At 41.0% G+C, this 18,683-nt stretch overlaps 1 protein-coding gene across 2 annotated transcripts in view; it reads right to left on the reverse strand.

The window, feature by feature from the left end:
• Positions 1-1,999: 1,999 nt before the first annotated feature.
• Positions 2,000-18,683, reverse strand: part of KIAA1328 (KIAA1328 ortholog) — a 178,541-nt gene continuing 161,857 nt past the window's right edge. For both annotated transcript variants that reach the window (XM_086771022.1, XM_086771023.1), the window contains one exon: positions 2,000-5,346. In XM_086771022.1, the coding sequence (XP_086627148.1) occupies positions 5,133-5,346 (214 nt within the window). In that variant the 3' untranslated portion in view covers positions 2,000-5,132. The remainder of the gene's footprint in view (positions 5,347-18,683) is intronic.

Consider the following 18,683-nt stretch of genomic DNA (forward strand, 5'->3'; position numbering starts at 1 on the left):
AATGCTATGAGCGAATAAAGAGTTTTTTCACATAATCAGAATGATACCTGAATTACGGAAACTAGGAATTTATGGCTCTTGCTGCAGCTTGTGGATTGGTTTGTCTGCTGGGACCATCTGGGTATCTCTCACCTTGCATATGTCAGGGTCTCACCTGTCAGCGACATCTGAATTTCTCCAGTTTAGTTCCCCAGTGCCTGAAATGACCTCTGCAAGTCTCAAAATATACAAAGTCTAAGAACTTCGGCTTCTCTTAGATAGGAATGACTGGCTGATACACTTCTGCTGTAACAGCTCACAGTTCACAGACATTGTTAGTGGGTATGTCCAGCATCTTCTGCCTCGGGCACAAATGTAAGTCACGGCCACTCCGATATGTGGTAGTAAACACACTAGGCTAGCAGAATCTAAAGCATGCTACGGAAGAAGGCAAAGCGGCTTCCCCAGAGCTGGGAATCAAATCCAGTTCCCCCACATTCCCATTCTCTTGCTGCAGTTGAGATGCAGTAGCATCCTCTATGAACAACTGTGGGAGTCATCAAGCATCAACACTGACCAGACCAAGCTGGGTTTCTTGCTCTCTTTTAGCTGACACCTGCTTCCAAACACCTTCCCCAAGGATCAAAGGATCACAGTGAAAGCTTTGCTACACAACCACACCCAAGATGCTCAAGGTAACCTCCTCTCTCACAGCTACAAGGAGCCACAATATTGTAAAATGTTTATTGCCACTGAGAGTAGATAGGCTTTCAAGAGATGCAGGGAGCAGCTATGGATTGGGAGAGGCCTCTTCCAGAGGAGAGCCACCCAGGCAGCACAGACTTCTCTGTTTCTGCCAGTTTAAATCACCTCATTCAATATTCTGTGTTGTCTTACGTAGCATGTAGTTATGTAAATTTATAAATCATACACTAATTAGCACACAGTTTCATAAATTCAGTAACAGTGAAAAAGGAGGTTTCTAACTAACAAGGCTGTGCTCTCTACCTCTCAGACGGTACAAATTCAAACACCGCCTGGAGGTCGTATTTCAGAAAATCTCTGCTGCAACTTTTAGAGTTTAACCCTGGGCTCATGTGTGCTTTCAAGGGATATCTTTCAGACATCTCAGGCTCAATCTTTCTCAAGCACAGCTAAGCTCTTTCCTCTCCTTCCTTAACACCAAATCTCCACAGCTGGTTGGATCACTGCAGATTTTGTTTTACTTGTTTCTCCCTTATTCAGATTCTGGCCATATCCAGCCTCACATTCTTCTGTCATCTAAGTTCACAAGACCATGCCTTGTTAACAATTAAATTCATTCCATGCCTGGGTTACACCTGGGTTCTATCCTATTACCCTCCTTGTGCTCTGGCCTCGCTGTCTAACTGCTCTAAATGGGAGCAGCTAAAGTTAGGTCCTTTCCTTCTTTCCCTGATTTACCAAGTCTCCTTTGGCCAGCAGCTCCTCAAATGCAGGAAAATTATTTGGAAAAGGAGTAGGGAGTCATAAGGCTCGTCTGGGAACCAGTGCTTGAAGCCATTTCTTACTCCAGGATATAAGCACAAAATTCACCTTCATCAAGTCACTATATTTTAACAACTTGTCTCTACCTTCTGGCTCAGCTCCACTTAACTTATACCTTCTGTCATCCTTTGGTCCAGTTCACTGCCTTGCATTTTTGTCCCTTCTTGCCTTTATCTCCATCCTGTCTTCCTTACTCTTTAATTCCAACTTTTTGTCCTAAAACATGGTGCTGGCTCTCCTCTTTTATATTCCAAGACTTCTCCTCCACTTCATGCTCCCAAAGAGGTCTTGCTCCTTCTCACAGCAAAATGCATGACCTGGAGAGTTAGAGAAGGCTTAAAACGAGTTCCTTGTCTATCTTAGCAAACTGGAGATTCAAAATATATATGACATGATGATGTGTAAAGTGGAACATATTGTCAATGGCAGAACTGACATCTGAGTTGGACAAAACGAACCAGTAGACAAGTCAAATAAACAAAAGTCTGGAAGATTAAGTGAAAATCCCAGATAATTTATTAGATTAAAACCTCACATACATATATAAATATATGCTCAAGATGGGATTCAACAGCAAGTTTACAGAGCCCAGAAGTGGAAAGGGTGTGATTGGTACAGGTCCATGGCGTGCAAGGTGTACAAAAGCAATGACTACACTCAAACACTTGGCAAGTATGTGTGTACAAGCCACTTGAGAAGAACACAAGTGAAGGTATGGGTAGCAGTCTTAGTTGAAGTCATGTTATTCCACAAAGCCTCATGAAAAACACAGCCCAATGTGTAGCTGAACTATATTAACTGGGAACACTCTGGACAAACAATCTAAGGCTTGACTAACTCCCCAGCGGCAGCTTCCTAATGTAGGAGCTTAAACCTAAAAGGACACTGTCAAGTGATTGCTTTTGCTAGTTTAATTTTTGCATTTCCTCTACTGTTTTAGCAGATGGAAAACAATTCCCCTCCCAGCCCCAACTACTGATTTTGTCCTTTCCTATTTGACAGTCATTGATTTTTTTTTTCTAAGGCTATAAATGTTTTAATAACTTCAACTTTGTAGTGCCTCATGGCAAAATATCTTTGCTTGCATTGACTGCTAAACACTATTCCTAATGTACTGCTGATAACTAGAGCAAGAACCAGCATTATAAAAAATGATTTTTCACAGAGCCTACCAAATTAATAGCTTTTGTTTCTTTGTCCACATCTCACAGACAGCTAAAACAAGCAGGTCTTCACCCATCAGACATTTCAAGCACCTTAATTCTTGAACATTTGGCTTTGTAAAGTTATGTCTCCCTTGTAGACTGATGGACAGCACCTTAAGCCTGGAGCCCACCAACCACAACAATGTCCTTTTAAAAAAAGGTACTACCAAAATACAGATTCAAGTCAAAAGTAATCATCAGATTAGAACTGTTAATGAACAAAACGGATCATAAGGAACCCTAAAGTAGTTAAATATTGGCACCCCTACAGAACCAAAGAACAGAATGCTCCTACACAGTGTTCTTGACTGGGTACACAGGCACCTTTCAAGAGATATACACGTATTTTTCTGTTTCTAAAGGTCAGTTAGCACTTATTAGAAAAGGCAATTAAAGTTTCAGTCAAACTGGAAAAGAGAAGAGAAGCAACTAGACTGAAGTCAGAGAACTGTTTCTTTATAAATGCCAAAATTTAACAAAATAAAGCCCAACAAAGTTAAAAAACACCAAAAACCAACCCAAACCCCTAAGATCTATGTGATGGTCATTTCTTCATTGTTTTCCTGCTGCTTCTTGTACATTTTTCTCTTCCTTCCCCTCCCTTTCCCCATCCTCTTAAGAAAGCAGACTACTCAGACAGCAGAATGAGAACATTTCCCCACCTGCTATACTTGGGTCAGGGCACCGAATGCATCTTTGGGGCTTTAAGCAGAAACTTGTGCCTTCACAGGCTCAGGGAGCCTGAACAAGAGGGACATTCAACAGCAGATAGACACACTGGAAAGAAATACACTAGTTCACTGACAGCAGAACAGACTAAGCAGGGCCTTCCACAGTAGTCATTTTCTGGTCCAGTAATGCTGCTCCCCTCCTTTAAACTCCTCCAAGCAGCTTTTAAAATTCAGCTGGGACGCAAGAAAAGGGTACCACCTAATTTGTGATTAAGACTGGGCCTGAATGAAACAGCTCAGAGTAACTTGAGGCTCATCATCCCCTTCATTCTCCTTTTGTTTCACTGCTGTAAGAACACGGTGGTGCCAGGGGCACATGCTAGATATCACTGCGGGGCTCATTGCTGAGTCTTCCTAGCTCCTTGCAGAGCACCAAACATTGCATAGGAGCTAGCACACAGGAGGCAGGCAGCAGTGATACCTCAAGGATCAGTACAGCAACTCGCTGCCATTAAGATACGCAGGGCTGCCTAAAGAGACCGTCGGAAAAGCTGTACTGGCCCACGAAGTGGTGTTGGGAGCAAATGGCCTAGAACTTGCCCACGCTGGCTCAATTTTACCTTTCCCTCACTGCAATTTTACTGTGCAAAATGAGTATTTTAGCCTCATATTTCTAGGAACACATGCCGGTGGCTACCGTTACAATAAAATATGAACACTGCATTGTGGAGAAAATGACCATTAATCCTGTAATCTGCAGTCATTTTTACCAATTCGGCACATTTCTTTAAATAACCAAGTACATGCAGTAGATGGAAGTGCATTTAAATAAACTGAAATAGATAGAGCATGAATAATTAAAGCCAGCAGGGAAATGTGCATTGTGAGTCGCTAGTGGAAATAATTACTGATTTGTCTTATTTACAATGGAGCATGGAAACAGGATTAAAATAGTGCAAGTTAGTGAAAATGTCTTAAGACTGTTCTTATACTACCACTACTGTATATTTCATTTTGAAAGGTTTTGGACCACTGCAATGTCTGACTGTGTTCTGCTATTTCAGGGTTAGGTTACACAGCACATTAACTCTGTCAAATAGCACTGATTTAAAGAGGAATATATTTCAAACAGATGGTTAGTATATCAACCTGCAACATTATCTATTAATGTTATTAGACACAGTATAACTGAGCTTACAATATACCCCTAAAAACCCAGCGTGTTAAATATCAGAATGTTGAATGAAAAAGTAGATCATAAAATCACTGCAAAAAGTACTAAAGTGCTTGTACCTTTATAATATGCCAGGTTTTAAACAGACTTGTTTAATTAGAAAATAATCTACTTTGAACGCAGTGGTTCTTGAATGTTAGGCAGTTCTTGCAAACTGCTTTAGAGCTAAAAATCAATAATGAAATATACTTCTGATATGAGGCTGGCAAAACGGTAACTTCAATCTATTAGAAAATGTTGTAGATTAAAAAAAATTCCATTTTAGAATGATTACTTGGCACATGAAAGGTTTAGAAAAAAAAAGTTAATGCATTCTGATTGGTCTACCCCAACAGCACTCTTGCACCATAATTGTTAAATCCAAAATGAAACTGGATGCTAATTAGCTATGTTTTAGAAGAGGGAAGACAAGTAGTTGTCACTCAAATAATTTAAAAATGGTACTTTAACAGAAACAAATCAGCAATAAAAAGGTTCTAAAAATTCTACAGAAGGGCTGTAGACCAACGAGGCATGTCAAATGAAGAAAACCTCCTCGAGGAGCCGGCTTTCCTCTAGCTCATCTGCTCTGCTTCTTGAGCTGCAAGGGGTCTGGTACCAAGACATCGGCCTGTGGCTCACACGATGAGGAGTATGCATTTTGTTCCTGTCATAAGATTGTCTGCAGAGGTGTCCTGGGGCAGATATCGGACTCATAGCTTCAATCATGTCAAGAAGACCAGCTTCATACCTACAGAAACACAGGAAGAAAAAGGAGCTCCATTAAGCATTACAGCAGCATGCAGGAATCAAATGTAGTCTTCCTGCCTTCACAATTCAGACTAGATCTAGATTTGCCTGATGGGAGCCACCAGCACAGAACAAATTTTGCTGTATGTGTTCCTATGAGAAATACCAACACAGAGGTAGCGAAAAAGAGGTGAGCAAAGCATGGGTGCTCAGGTTATTTTAAGCTGTTTCATCAGCTTCACATTTGAGGTGTGTAATGTCTTAGTCGCGCTCCGGAGACTGAGGACGGACTTCAGAGATATGACAGCCAAGTACACCAAACGGGTACACGGCATACGCACACAGGTAACGGCAAAGTGACTTTATAGGCATACTGCACTTCTTTGAATAGACTTCTACACTTGATTTAGTTTCCCAGGGATTAGAAAACAGCAGGAAACTTTATTATTATTGCCACAAACTACACGTGCTTCCTGTAAATCTCTGTGCACTATACAGAGCCTGTCTGGTGGAAGCACTGAAGGAATATAATCTAAGCAAGGCAATATAAAATCAACACTTCAGGCACCAAGAGAGAAGGCAAAGGTGCTCAACATTACTCAGGCTGTCCTTTAAGTGTGAGTACAGATGTGGGGGGAGGTTGCAAGCCAATGTTGGCTGGTAACACACACTGAATAATGGCAGTTACTTCAGACAGAGGCTTCCTATCAATATTCTCATAAGACAAGACCTGATCTAAATACCAGCACAGGATTGATCATTACAATATATTTTCTCCTGTCCAATTTTAAATGTCTTAAACAATACCGTTTCCACTGCTTCCCCAAGGAGGCTGTTCTCCAATCTAAGAGACATCACTCCAGCATTTTACCCAGAAGTCCTCTTTGTTCTATCCTGTTGTTAGCACCAACTTGCCTGATGCTCCCAACACTGAAATAATTCACATATTCCATGACTTACACACTCAGAACATTATGCACAACATCCAACCTAAGGTAGCAGTGTAGCTGGTTGGTTTCCATACAGTCTCTCTCTTGTAAGCAGAAAGAGTTCATCCACAGGGTGAGGAAACATCTCAAGCTGCTTCCTACTTTGAGTCCTGGTGGAAAAGCCTCTGGTTTTCCTTTCAGGACAGTGGGAGCTTAGGAAGACTAAGCAACTAAGTCAGACAGTTAGTTTTCCTCAACTCAAGTTGAAAAACTGTTAAGTACAAATATTCACAACAGTTTATTGACGGGAGATTAGCAGTGGTGAATGTCTTTCCCAGAGGCAGGCTACCATATGTGCTGGCCAATATGCAGCAGCAGCATCAGGTAAAGTGATGCTTCCTTCCCTAAACTAGCAGTGCCATGCAAAATATCCTTCCTTAACTCCAGCAGTGAGTGTTGTGTCAAACATCATCACAAAACTAACCATGACAAAGTAACTTATAGTTATGCCTGAGACACAGAAATACTTCCCCACCTCAGAGGAGTTAACTGGGGTACCAATGGGTTAATACTGATCTTAATGGCAAGCACTGGAGTTATGCTATGATTGCCTGGAAAAGTCACCTCTTGTATTTCCTTCAATTTTCATTGTTTCTTCCAGTCTGATGGTCGCCATCATTTCTAACACAGTTCAACTCAACGTTGCTGCCTCACAGGGCTCTCTTTTCCACTTGACCACCTATAGATCGTCTTATTTTCCTTCAGATGCACTAGCTTGCATTTCACCCAATCAGAATCCCATTTTGCAAATTTCTTTTTCACATTTTAAGCTTGTCTACACGTCTCTCTATTATCTGTCTGTTTAAAACAACCCTAATAGCCAAAAAAATGAGCAACTCAAAACAAAAAAAAATACATCTTTAGTTTTGTTTCAACTTGACCATGTAAGTGGCTAACCCTAATCAAATGTGATGTCTTACAGTTACCCTAACCAAAAATTTCAAAAGGACATGGGAGTTTTGGGTAGCCCATCAAGACCATTTTAGAGGGGTCTGCCGTTTATATTAGCATTCAGAAAGTACCCTATAAACACTGAGGCTCCTTAAAGATATCTCCAACATAGGGTGGAATAAGCCGCAGGGATAGTAAGAACTAGCGCACAGCTATATTAGACTTTTCACATAGAGAAAGTTTTGGACTAGACTCTATATAGATATACACAGATGCTTTGAACCCTGAAGAAACCCGTTTAACACATACACTGGTTTCATTAGCCACACCTAAAACTTCTTTTTTAGATTAATCTAGTCTAGCATACAAATGCTTATCTCCTCTGACTGTAGTGCTATCATAAAATTTCAATTTCTCCAGCAGCCACATTCAATCACAGATTAGGCAGGGAGAAACCAAGCCAGCCAGTGCATTTACAGCAAACGTGCAGGCCCTAGATTTCAGCAGTACCTTCGAGTTCATTTCTTCTGCAAGTTTATCTAAGTTTTACAGCATTTCTGCTATCAGGAAGCCTAAATGATTTGGCAGATTACAAGCGCAGCAAATAGCAAAGATTATGTAAAAGACTAGGTGTTGTAAATCAGTCTATTTGACACCACAGTTATATATGCAATAAACTGAATGAATTCTGCTAACAGAGCGCTATCTGATAAAGAGAATGCTCCTTGCAGGTATTTAGTGTTTAATCCCATGATAATAGTTTGCCCTGGTTTGTCTAGGCAACATCAGACAGCATTTGGCTAGAGGCAACAGAGTAGACCCAGAATAGTTTGAAGCTTGCAAAGATAATTTTCTCACGATTTACTTGTATCCAAATATTTAAAGAGACATAGTCAGAACACTCAGATCCTGAAATGCAACTTTCTTTAAAACCAGAATATGTATTCCTCGCACGATCTGAATAAATGCATAAGTGAAACTCTGCTTCATTATTATTATTATTAATACGACACTTAATGGCTTCAGTGAAGTCAAAGCTGCAGGATCAGGCACCCAAGAGTCAAAACATTTCAAATAGGAAAACTGATCTGGCAAACTTGGCTTGTGAATACTGAATGCTCTTTCAATGCAAATTAACAGCCAAGAGTGCCCTTGTATTGTTTATGCTTCCCAAGGAGAAAAAAAATTCCCAAATGTTCTGGGGAAGTACCAGCACTGTGCACTAAGCCTCATACAGAAATTCCCCATGTACAGACGTTCAACCACACAACCGAATGTCCCATCAGTGCTAGATGCTTACACACATTTTCTTTCATGGGTTTTCCCCTCTCAAGAGAAGGAAAATGAGGTGGGCAACTCTCCCTTTAAGGTTGGTGACAATTCAGTCTGTCTTCACCTTTTTTGTACATTTGTCAGTGTGTTGGAAAGTCAATGAGCACCTACAAAACAGACTGGAAAACAGTCTCTTTTCTAAGTCTGGTTTTGACATTTCCTCCATGTATTTTTTTTTCATCTAACCTTCATGAGCTTGGAAGTCTGCATGTTTCATCAAGGAGAAGAAAATTTGTAAAGTCTACTCTGCAAGTTTGGATTAGAAGTGTAACAATTTAGACACCTAAAGTTTGGTGGAAGCAATCTTATCATACAGTCTTCCATCAGGAGAGGGAACATAAAGAATTAGGGTACAAAGCATGAAGAAGGCACAGCCACGTGCATAAGGACAGAAATGGAAGTAGAAAGAACAGATCAAAGTAAGCTCTGAAGCTCTTCCTTCAATTAAGAAATTTGACCTTTGAAGAAGGTAAAACCGTAAATACGGCTCAGAGAGCAGCATGGAGATACCCGAACTACCTGAGAGGCGGGTACCACTGGGATCAAGCCAAGACAGCTGGGTAAGCACAGACCTGTGACCCGGGTGGCTAAGTCTGTCCTGGTCAGGCATTGTACAGTGCCGTGAGAATTAACACAAGTTGCTGGAAATTTAGCTTCTCAGCCACAGAAGTGCTTTTGGAAATTTTATTAGAAACTTTCAGCTTTGGCTCCTCATTAAATTGTAGAGTTTATAAACTCTTAATGTAAAAGAGTTTTGTAGTCCATCACTAAGGTAACAGGAAGCATCATAAAGCATTACGATTCACAACAGCTCATTAAACACTCACATTTTAAAGAGGAAAACAGCACAAAAATAAACACAGGTTGGCACAGAGCCCAATACCTCCTTCCACAGTATTTCCGTTTCACTGCCTGTGCAAGCAGGAATACAACTCTCTGAACATCTACAGGTGCATCTTACTTTGCACGGTGTTTCCAAATTGAATGGGAAGGAAGGCTTTCGCATTTTTCTGACAAACATGCAAATGTGGCTGTTGCTCTGGGAAGCATAAGACCATGTATTCCCAGGATGGTTGGTGAAAAATCACCTGAAACCACTTGGTATTCTGTCTAATAAAACCTGCTGGGCAATCAGAGTTCAGACAGTCCCACAACATCCAGTACCTAAAAAATGGTCAGATTATGCAAAAGTGAGGCACAGAACTCATTACTGCGCAGGATATTAGAGAAAATGGTGCTCTTGAAGGTAAGCACAGAGTATCCTTGCATCAATTGGCTGACTAGTGATGCTTGTTTATTTATTTATTTAGACAGTTGTGATGTGTCACTGAATTTTTAATGTTTGTCTATTTCCCATTGCTGGTAAAATATATTATATTTCTTATACACTGTTCAATTTTTAAACCACACTATTGTATTTTCATATTGCGCAGTCCCATTTAACTAATAATATCATTTGTTCCTTACTGAAAAAACAGCACAACCTCAAACAAGTTTGGTATTTGGAGGAGCAGGAATTTCCCCAAGAGGCAAAATAACTAAACTTATTAGAGTCATAAATACTCTGGCAGTGAGATATATGTATATTTCTTTAAACAAGTAGTGTCAGATATTATTTGATCACTATGTTCAGAGATATATTTTCATTTACAGTCTCTGAAAATTTATTCTTCAACTATAAATGTGTACAAAACATACAGAATGTCTCTTCTGCAAGGTGATGGCATTTCAACAAAGCACACTAGCAATACAGATTTGGAGATTAGTAGCTGTATAGGCCTACTTTATTTAACTGTATATACCAGAGGAAATAAAAAGGTTTATTTTTATACTACTGCTTACATTTTCAGCATAAAGTTCAAAGTGATTTACTAATGCTACATGAATTGCCTTTGAATTACGGTACAGTATTGTGCCTAAGTACAAAGCCTAACACTGTTTTGTATTCATAAGACACCACCTGCCTTCAAGCACTTTACAAACGCTAAATACAGCTAAAAACACATTCAGGGGATAGGGAACTGACTCATTTTACAGAAAAGGAAACTGAGCTTATTGTTATTATAAAGCAAATATCAAATCCCTATTTGACTGGAACAAACAGGGCAAACAAAAGCAGAGAAAAAGCAGATGCAGATTGGAAGCGGCCTCAGCAGTCAAACTACCCCAAACCTGAAGACACAACACTAGTGATACAACCTGAGGTTATCTGGAAAAACTGGCTGTAACGACTGATCACCCACCCCCGAGTTAAACGAGGCTCTATGAGCAAAGGGCAGAACTCTACCCTAATTAAAGAGTCCTAGCCACTTTCTGCCATCCTTATTCTTCCATCCACAATTGTTGCATTAGGGATGCTGGAGGTGTGTCCCTGGCTTGTCCTGTCAACATCCATGTACCAACCTGTTGTCCACAAATCCACCTAATTCCTTTTTCAACCTGCTCAGGAAGTTAATTGCTATTGAAAGATACGCTTTTGTTTATCTGTTTTAATCTGATACCCTGCTAGTGTCATCAGGCTTTTTAAGGATTGACTGCAGTTAGCCTCTTTCACGTCGTGGGATCTGGTGAACAAGAGCTGCACCTTCAACTCACCCACCACCTTCACAACGTTGCAAACCTTGATCATCTTTTCATGCAGACTTTTCCTATCCAAAGTCATAACTTTTTGGTCTCTCCTTGTATGGCAGCTGCTTCATCCTTTTGATCATTTTAATCATCCTGTGCACCTTTTCTAGCTTCCACTATGTCTCTCTTGAGAGGCGGAGACCAAAAGTACACATAGGAATCAAAATGTGGGTACATCAAGGCTTGTGTATCCACAAGCTTTTGTGAAGCTCTGGGAAGCTTTTAACTTCACAAATTGCCACCATCTGCTCCCAGTTCAGTATCATACAGGCATGGTGTTGATGACTCTTCTCTAGGTAAATTTCCTTTTTGTCCACCCATTTTTGATGCCTTTTTGGAGTTCATTGCTACTGACATGGCATTTTACTATCTGAAAGAACTTAGGATCACTCACAAACTTATTAGGTCACCCAGAAGATTTTGCAGTTCACTTCTTGCTCCAGGTCACTGATGAAGAGCTAGCCCAGTCGGTTCCTGGGGGATCCGAATGCTGATTCTTCTGCATCATGAAAAATTAACATTAAGTTCCTTTGTCTGCTATCACTTAATCAGCAGTGCATCCATAGAAGGACTTTTCCTCCAATCCTGCAGTAACACGATTTCTTTAACAACCTTTGGTGTGGAACTCTGGCAAAGGCCTTTTGAAAACCCAAATGTATTATGTTCACTGGATCCTCTTTGTGTCACCAGAATTCCAGGTTCAGGATCCATAGGTCTGAGGTGATGTCTCAGATTCCTTCTTCTCTCCCTCCCTGCTGTATAAGCCAGGTTTTAACCAGCATGCTATTTGTCCCAGTAAGCCTGAGATGAACATGCTAGTGAACACCTGAGACTGGTTGGACAGGAAACGAAAGCTGATAAAGAGAAGCAGACTTTGCAGTCATTCTCTGAAAGGCTGCAAGTCAGAATAGGGGACCTTGCCTTTGATGTGTGAACTGTATCCTCAGTGACCAAAAACCACCACTGGGGAATATTCCCATGTACCTACTCTCAAGATGCGTGTCCCCCCCCCGCCCTCCCCCCCCCCCCCCCCCGCCCTCCCCCCCCCCCCCCCCCCCCCAAAAAAAAAGAACACAGAGAAGTGCAATTCTTGAGAATTCTTGAGGCTGAAACATCAAGAGAAAAACAAGATCAAATCGAAAATCAGAGACAAATGGACTGTGCCATTTAGCCTGAGATTCCCATTTTACTTTCATACAGGCTGGGACTCAAAGCAGACACTTCACTGTGCGATACAGGAGGCAAATTCAACAGTGCTATACATCTACTAAACCAGCTCCAGGTTGGGATGTATTTCTTGCCTGTAACGAGTCTGTATTTTCCAAAAGCATCTCAAAGTTTCTTAATTCTTAAATAAAAAAGATCAGACTGGAGAATATTTCAAAGCAATTAAAAAAAGATACGAGTCTTTTATTTAAAATACATCACACAATGTAAAACAGAATATATTTACACAGTGTCCTCTGCAAAGAGCCTCCTGGAGTGCTGTAAAATCCACACCCACATAATAGAGAGCTTACAGTATCAGAGACTTTTAGAAAAGTCTCTGAGGCAGTATTCACAGAATCATAGCCTAGAGAAGGAAAAGACTTATTAGATCATCCAGCCATCTCCCTGCTGACGGAAAACCATTCCCTACAGTGTGCTTCCTCACAATTTTTTCTAACAATCAGCCTCTCGCTATTGTCCTTGGGAAGTCATTCCACAGCCAAATACATCTCATACTATCATTACCGTTATTACTTATTTATAGGCTATAGTACAACCTAAAGGGCCTTGATCAGGGGGACCCAGTCTACAATCACTTGTAAGAGCAATCCTCTCTCCAAAAGAGTACACAGTCCAAACAGATAAGTCAAAGTCCAGGGGGCAAGACGTACAATTAAGGAGATTAGAATAGCATGGAAAGTGCCACGAGTGTTCCATGAATTTTCGCTTCAGAGTTTGGTAGGAGGAAAAGGTATGCATCAGAAACAAGAACATGTTTCTGATAGTCAGCTACAGATAAACAAAGAGGATTTTCTTCCTTCCAGTTTCATATTATTAGTTATAGCTAAATATCCAGCACAGTACTGAGAAATCCATCTCCTTTTTTTGGTGTAAATACTCCTTAAGTATTCGAACAATATTACATTTCTCCTTTCTGCTCCAGTCTCAGTCAACATTTATCTAAGCCACACGTATTTTAATCTTCTCTCATAAATCAATACCTCCTAGCATAGCAACAGATTTTGCCACTCTCCTCTGATCTTTGACAATACCTTTCCAGTAAGCGATCACCCAGAAATGAGCACCACATTCCCCTGGTGGGGTTACACAGAAGCAGAGAGATCAGCTCCCTCTAGCACTCACATGACACTTGTCTGTGCAGACTTGGATGACAACGGCCTTTTTGCTGCCCTTCATCGCTCCGCACGTCCCTCCCTCATGTGTATGTATTGATACATCACACTGCAACACATCCCTGGATGCTGCAAGACCTATGACACCAATGAACTCAATGCCTCGTTTTGTAGGGCTGTTAACAATTATCACTAAATCTTGTTGAAAATGGAATCAGAGATTACAGCCTCTGCACAGGAGAACTGGGAGAGAAGCAGCAGAATTGACTAGCAACACCTTTGCTAAGCGAAACGTGCTGTGCTTTGCAGTGTTACGGGACAACCCTCCCTCCCCAGTGTGATAAACAGCACCAAAGAGCTAAAGAGTACTTGGTCTTGAAAGGGGCTGAGCGCTGCTGGTTTGCCCCTGGCCTTTTGTATGCCAAGCAGAGCCAGTGCACTAAAGGACACTGGATCCAGCAACCGCATCTCAGAACACTTGTGCCCTAAGGCAGGGCTGATAAGAGATTTTTCTTCCTCAGTTTTCACCCTGGCTTCACCTATAGCATCCAACTGGTTGTCATTACTGAAATAAGAGTTACTGCTGCTCTCATTCCTCCTTGTACACAAACAGACCATTTTCATGTACCAGGTAGTCAGAGACCAACACCTGCTTTCCTCACTCTTCTGCATTCCTGCCTCAGTGCTCCCAGTCCTCAGTTATCCCTACCTCTTTGCTCCTGGTAATTCAGCCTTTTCTATTATTTCCTCATCGGACTTTCACTTAAGACGCTGCTGTCTTGTTACCAGATTGTCAAATACAATTGAAAGGGCTTCTTCATTGTTTTTGTCTCTGTGTGCTTTTAGTAGCTAGAAAACAACAACAACAAAAAAAACTCAGATCGTTTCTTTTAAGGTATGGCTGCAGGCAGTTGAATTGGCATAACTGAAGTTGTAATAATTCTGGAAGGAGGAGGGTGAACAAAACCGCGAGTGCTGGGAAGTAAAGCAGCCTTTTAAATCAGATCTGCCAGTGACAGAAGAATAATTTAGAATTAAGTTTTAGTATAAAAGAAAGAAATTACAGAACCACAGAACTACCATGGAGTTTAACAACCACCTCTTTGTATTGTCCTTCTCTCCCCTCCCACACACCTGTTTCTGTCTCATCAAGTCTGAAAGCCCTTCAGATCAGAAAATGAACCTCAGTATATGTACAGCACCTGGGGCCTTGATTCTGCTGTGATATTACATAATAACTTTGCACTTCGGAGCATGCTTAGCTTTTATTCCCTTTAAGCACTCTGTCATCACAACATATCTTCAGCAAGACCTTCACCCTTTATTGTTCTGGGCCCAAACTAAGCTGTCATCATCTTCTCTGCCATACCTCATCCCCCTACTTCTCCTGCCTTAACAGCCTTTCTTCTCAATTCTTTGCTCTTACAAGTTTGTCCCCAAGCATCTTTCCCCTCAAAGCAAACTCTAATTCAATGAATCACCTTTCAAATTATGCTTTTTCTTTTATAATGCACTAAAGCCTCTGACAAAGGGCTGCATATGTAAGTCACAGTGCAATTCTGCACCTCCTCTCTGCCAGTCTCAGCACTGTCCCTTAGTTTGGATTTATTTTCCACATTTCACCTCTTTTCTCCTAGTGGGCTCTCGGCAAAGCTAAGACTACTTTACAGTCTTACTGCCTAGAACTTTGCGGGTGCTAAATAAGTACTAAACAATTTTAAGGGGTGTGGCTTAGGGGAAAGAAAACCGCACCACATACAGCTTGCAAAGTCCATCACCATTTACATGGATTAGCAATTTGTCTTATTTTTCACAAGCTCGGTCCAAATTCCCAGCCTGCCAGATAATAAATCAGCTTTTTGTTTCAATTGTACAGTCACTGGGAGATCTGCATAGTTTTAGGTCAAGCACTTATAACCATTTTATGATTCCAAAGTTTCTTACGTTGTAATTTAGCTACTGAACTGTGAGCTTTCATTGACTTTCTAACCACTGTGGCAAGAACTGCTACTAGCTGCGCAAGATTTCAAACCTCATTGAGCAGAGGAGCAAAATCGGACTGCAGCAGTTTTCAGTACATATTGGGGTGGAATCATGACCCTATGGAAGCCAATGGAAGTTCTGCTCCTGGTTCACTGTGGCTGGGTTTCTTCCCTGCCTGGTGCCACTTGTTGTGTCAGGGTGTATAAGTATTGCAAGCTTTCTATTTTACACCCTGGAAATAAGATGCCTCAGTGAATGCTTGGAAATTATTTATTTCACCATTTTCTTTTCCTTTTTTTTTTTCTATCCTTGTGAAATATTTTACATACAGTCAATTGCTGTACCTAAATATCAGCTCTTCCTGTGGATCTATGTGATCCTACTCTCCTGCTTGTCAGCTTAATTTCTTCTGCTACAGCATGGAGTGTTCAAGAGCAAAATCTAGCGCTCACATTCTTGTGTTTCTTAATTATCTCTGCCCTGTCAGCTATATCAGTGAAAACAAGTTACCATTAGACAATACAGATACCAGTAAACACCAAGTTGTGATAATATAGAGTCCTGCATTATTGTCATTAGAGAAAAAGCTGTTTCAGGGAGGTTTAAAAAAATCAAATAATCCCAGCACTTCTAAAGGGTGAAAAACCTAAAGATATCTTAGTTATTCTTCAATATCTTAATCATTCTGTAGAATCATGATCTTGTATAATGGCCATTTTAAATGAAAGGTTTGCTGCTCTGCACAGTTGCCATTTCCTCCTAATTGTGAATTAAAGCATAATTCAGCATGGCTCCATGCCAGCATGACTAGAAAAATTTACAGACACTAACTCTGATTGAAATAGGAGGGGGGAAAGCAGTTAGATTTCTTTAAGCAATAGAAAATCACTCACCAAGTTGTTCTTTAAAACAAAACACTAGAGCTTTAAGTTGGCAAACTGACTTGAATTAAACCATATAAAAAAGTGCTTGCACTGTAAATCTTACAGGGCAAAAGTGACGGTAGGTTATCGTTCTGTTTATTAGCATGCACTTTGGAGAGTTCAGGGCAAGTATGGATACGCATTCATTCCATTTTATGCTGCACATTACTGAAAACACATTCGCCATAAATAATTCATAAATGCATTGTCTGAAATTTCAGATTCCAAAAATACAACACGGTTTTCAACTTTATGGTTGCTTGGTCTTCAAAACAGAAATAGACAATTGGATGGATGGACTTGGCAAACCTGATAAGAACCCATCAGTCAGAATTACACTTCAGAGGTAAATGCAAACATCTCCCAGCCCGTGATCCCTGGAACAGCAAGGCCACGACGATAGCCCCTATGCTTCTGTTGGCCATCCCTTGGTATGGAAGAGGGTGAAAAACAGAAAGGGAAGAAGTAACCAAGTAGTGAGAAGAAAGTGTTCAGTCAGATGCTTGACTTTAAAAAGAACATTTATTAAGAAAAAAAACAATGCCTTGCTGTTCTCTGTTCCTGAGCTGTGTGAGTAACAGGAGAGTTAAAGAAAAGGATGTTCTACAGGATGGTGCGGTGGGGAGCTGATAGGTTGAAACTGCCTAGAAATCCAGAGGAATTTAAATTTAAGGTATAGTAACAGCCAAAATACAGAGAATAGACATACTTTGCCTTGCAAAAAGCCCAGATTTCTGGCCAGACTGCACCACAAACTTGAGCTCTGCTTGTTGCTCTCAGCTTTTAATTGGTATCACTTCATTAATGCTAATGACATAGTAACTGGCATCATCTTTTATGATAGCTATGCCAGCATAAGAGAGGTGAGTAGGGTTTTGCAGTTCATCTAAAGTCTAATTTCTGCAGGGAGCAGAGTGACCACAACACCCACTGAAGAAACTGAAGTACGCTTCATAGGCTAGAGCGCTTTAGCTTTATACGCCTTGTGATTCTGTATCTTGCTGACATTATACAAGTAGTTTATGCTCAGTTGCTCCTTTTGCCTTCATAACATACTTAGAATGCTCACATCAGATGGCAACTGCTTTTCAGCCAGATTTGCATTCACTTGCTCTGTTCTCCTCACCTCCCAGTGAGAGGCACACATAATTTTGGGTGTCTTACCTAGTGACACCCTTGGTGCCTAGCCCTAACAGAACAGACTACGATCTCCCTACTTGCCAGCTCTTTATTTGAACCTATTCACACCAATTTGCCTGAGAACAAAGGTTGCAACAGAGCTCAAATACCTGGTATCCCAGTGTATTGATTGCTTGGGCAAAGACCATACACGAAGAAACAATGCTACTATAAAAACTGTATTCCAGTACCCAACTGCTGTAAAACTTCCCACTCGGCACTCGGTGTGGAAGGGTTGGAACTATCTGTTGCTCCACTCGTTTCCAGGTGTGCTGAATTCTCTGGGGTAATCTTTAAATCAGCTGAGATTTAATACATCAAAGATGAGGATACATAATTCAAGAGAAGCCACTGAGATAAAACAGTAGCTGTAAAAAACACAGCGCGTTGGTGGTGCCTGGTTTAGCATGTCAAAGAGGGGAGACTGCTGGCGAGGAGTTGCAGGCAGTCAGCACAAGAGCACGCCGTTGTACGCCAAGCAGGTAGAGCCGTTGTAAGCTTCATAGGGACACAGGTACTGAATAGGCTTGATACTGTGCAAGTACCAAGTTAGAAGGCACCCTACGGAAAAAAAACAGCAGCAAAGCACAGAGTACAAGGCGCTCAGGCCTGGTGTCCCTTGGCTGTAGTCATCACACGCTAACAACCTCTTTCAAAAACTTCACACAGGTGGTAGGTGTCCCACTGAGATAAATTACCTACTTTCAGTTGCTGAACAGATGGGCAGGGAAGTGAAATTTTAGTTTGTTCATTCCCAGCAGTTACTAGCAAAGACGATCTCTGGCTCTGCAGGATTACTTTTCGATAACCATACACCTGCAGATAGCCCACGTTTCTGTCAGAAACCACATACAGTCACTGATACGCTACAAAATAAGGCATGGCATTTAACAGCTCAAGTGACTGATAATTCCCATATTCCTCTGAAATAGTCTAGGCTCAGAGGGGCAAGAAATTAGGAAATATTACTTCTCGGAAAGGGTAGTCAGGCACTGGAATGCACTGCCCAGGAAGGTGGTGGAGTCACCGACCATGGGGGTGTTCAAGAAACGTTTGGATGTTGTGTTGAGA

This window comes from Chlamydotis macqueenii, chromosome Z (genome assembly GCF_036417535.1).
Source record: "Chlamydotis macqueenii isolate bChlMac1 chromosome Z, bChlMac1.mat, whole genome shotgun sequence".
Taxonomy (NCBI): domain Eukaryota; kingdom Metazoa; phylum Chordata; class Aves; order Otidiformes; family Otididae; genus Chlamydotis; species Chlamydotis macqueenii.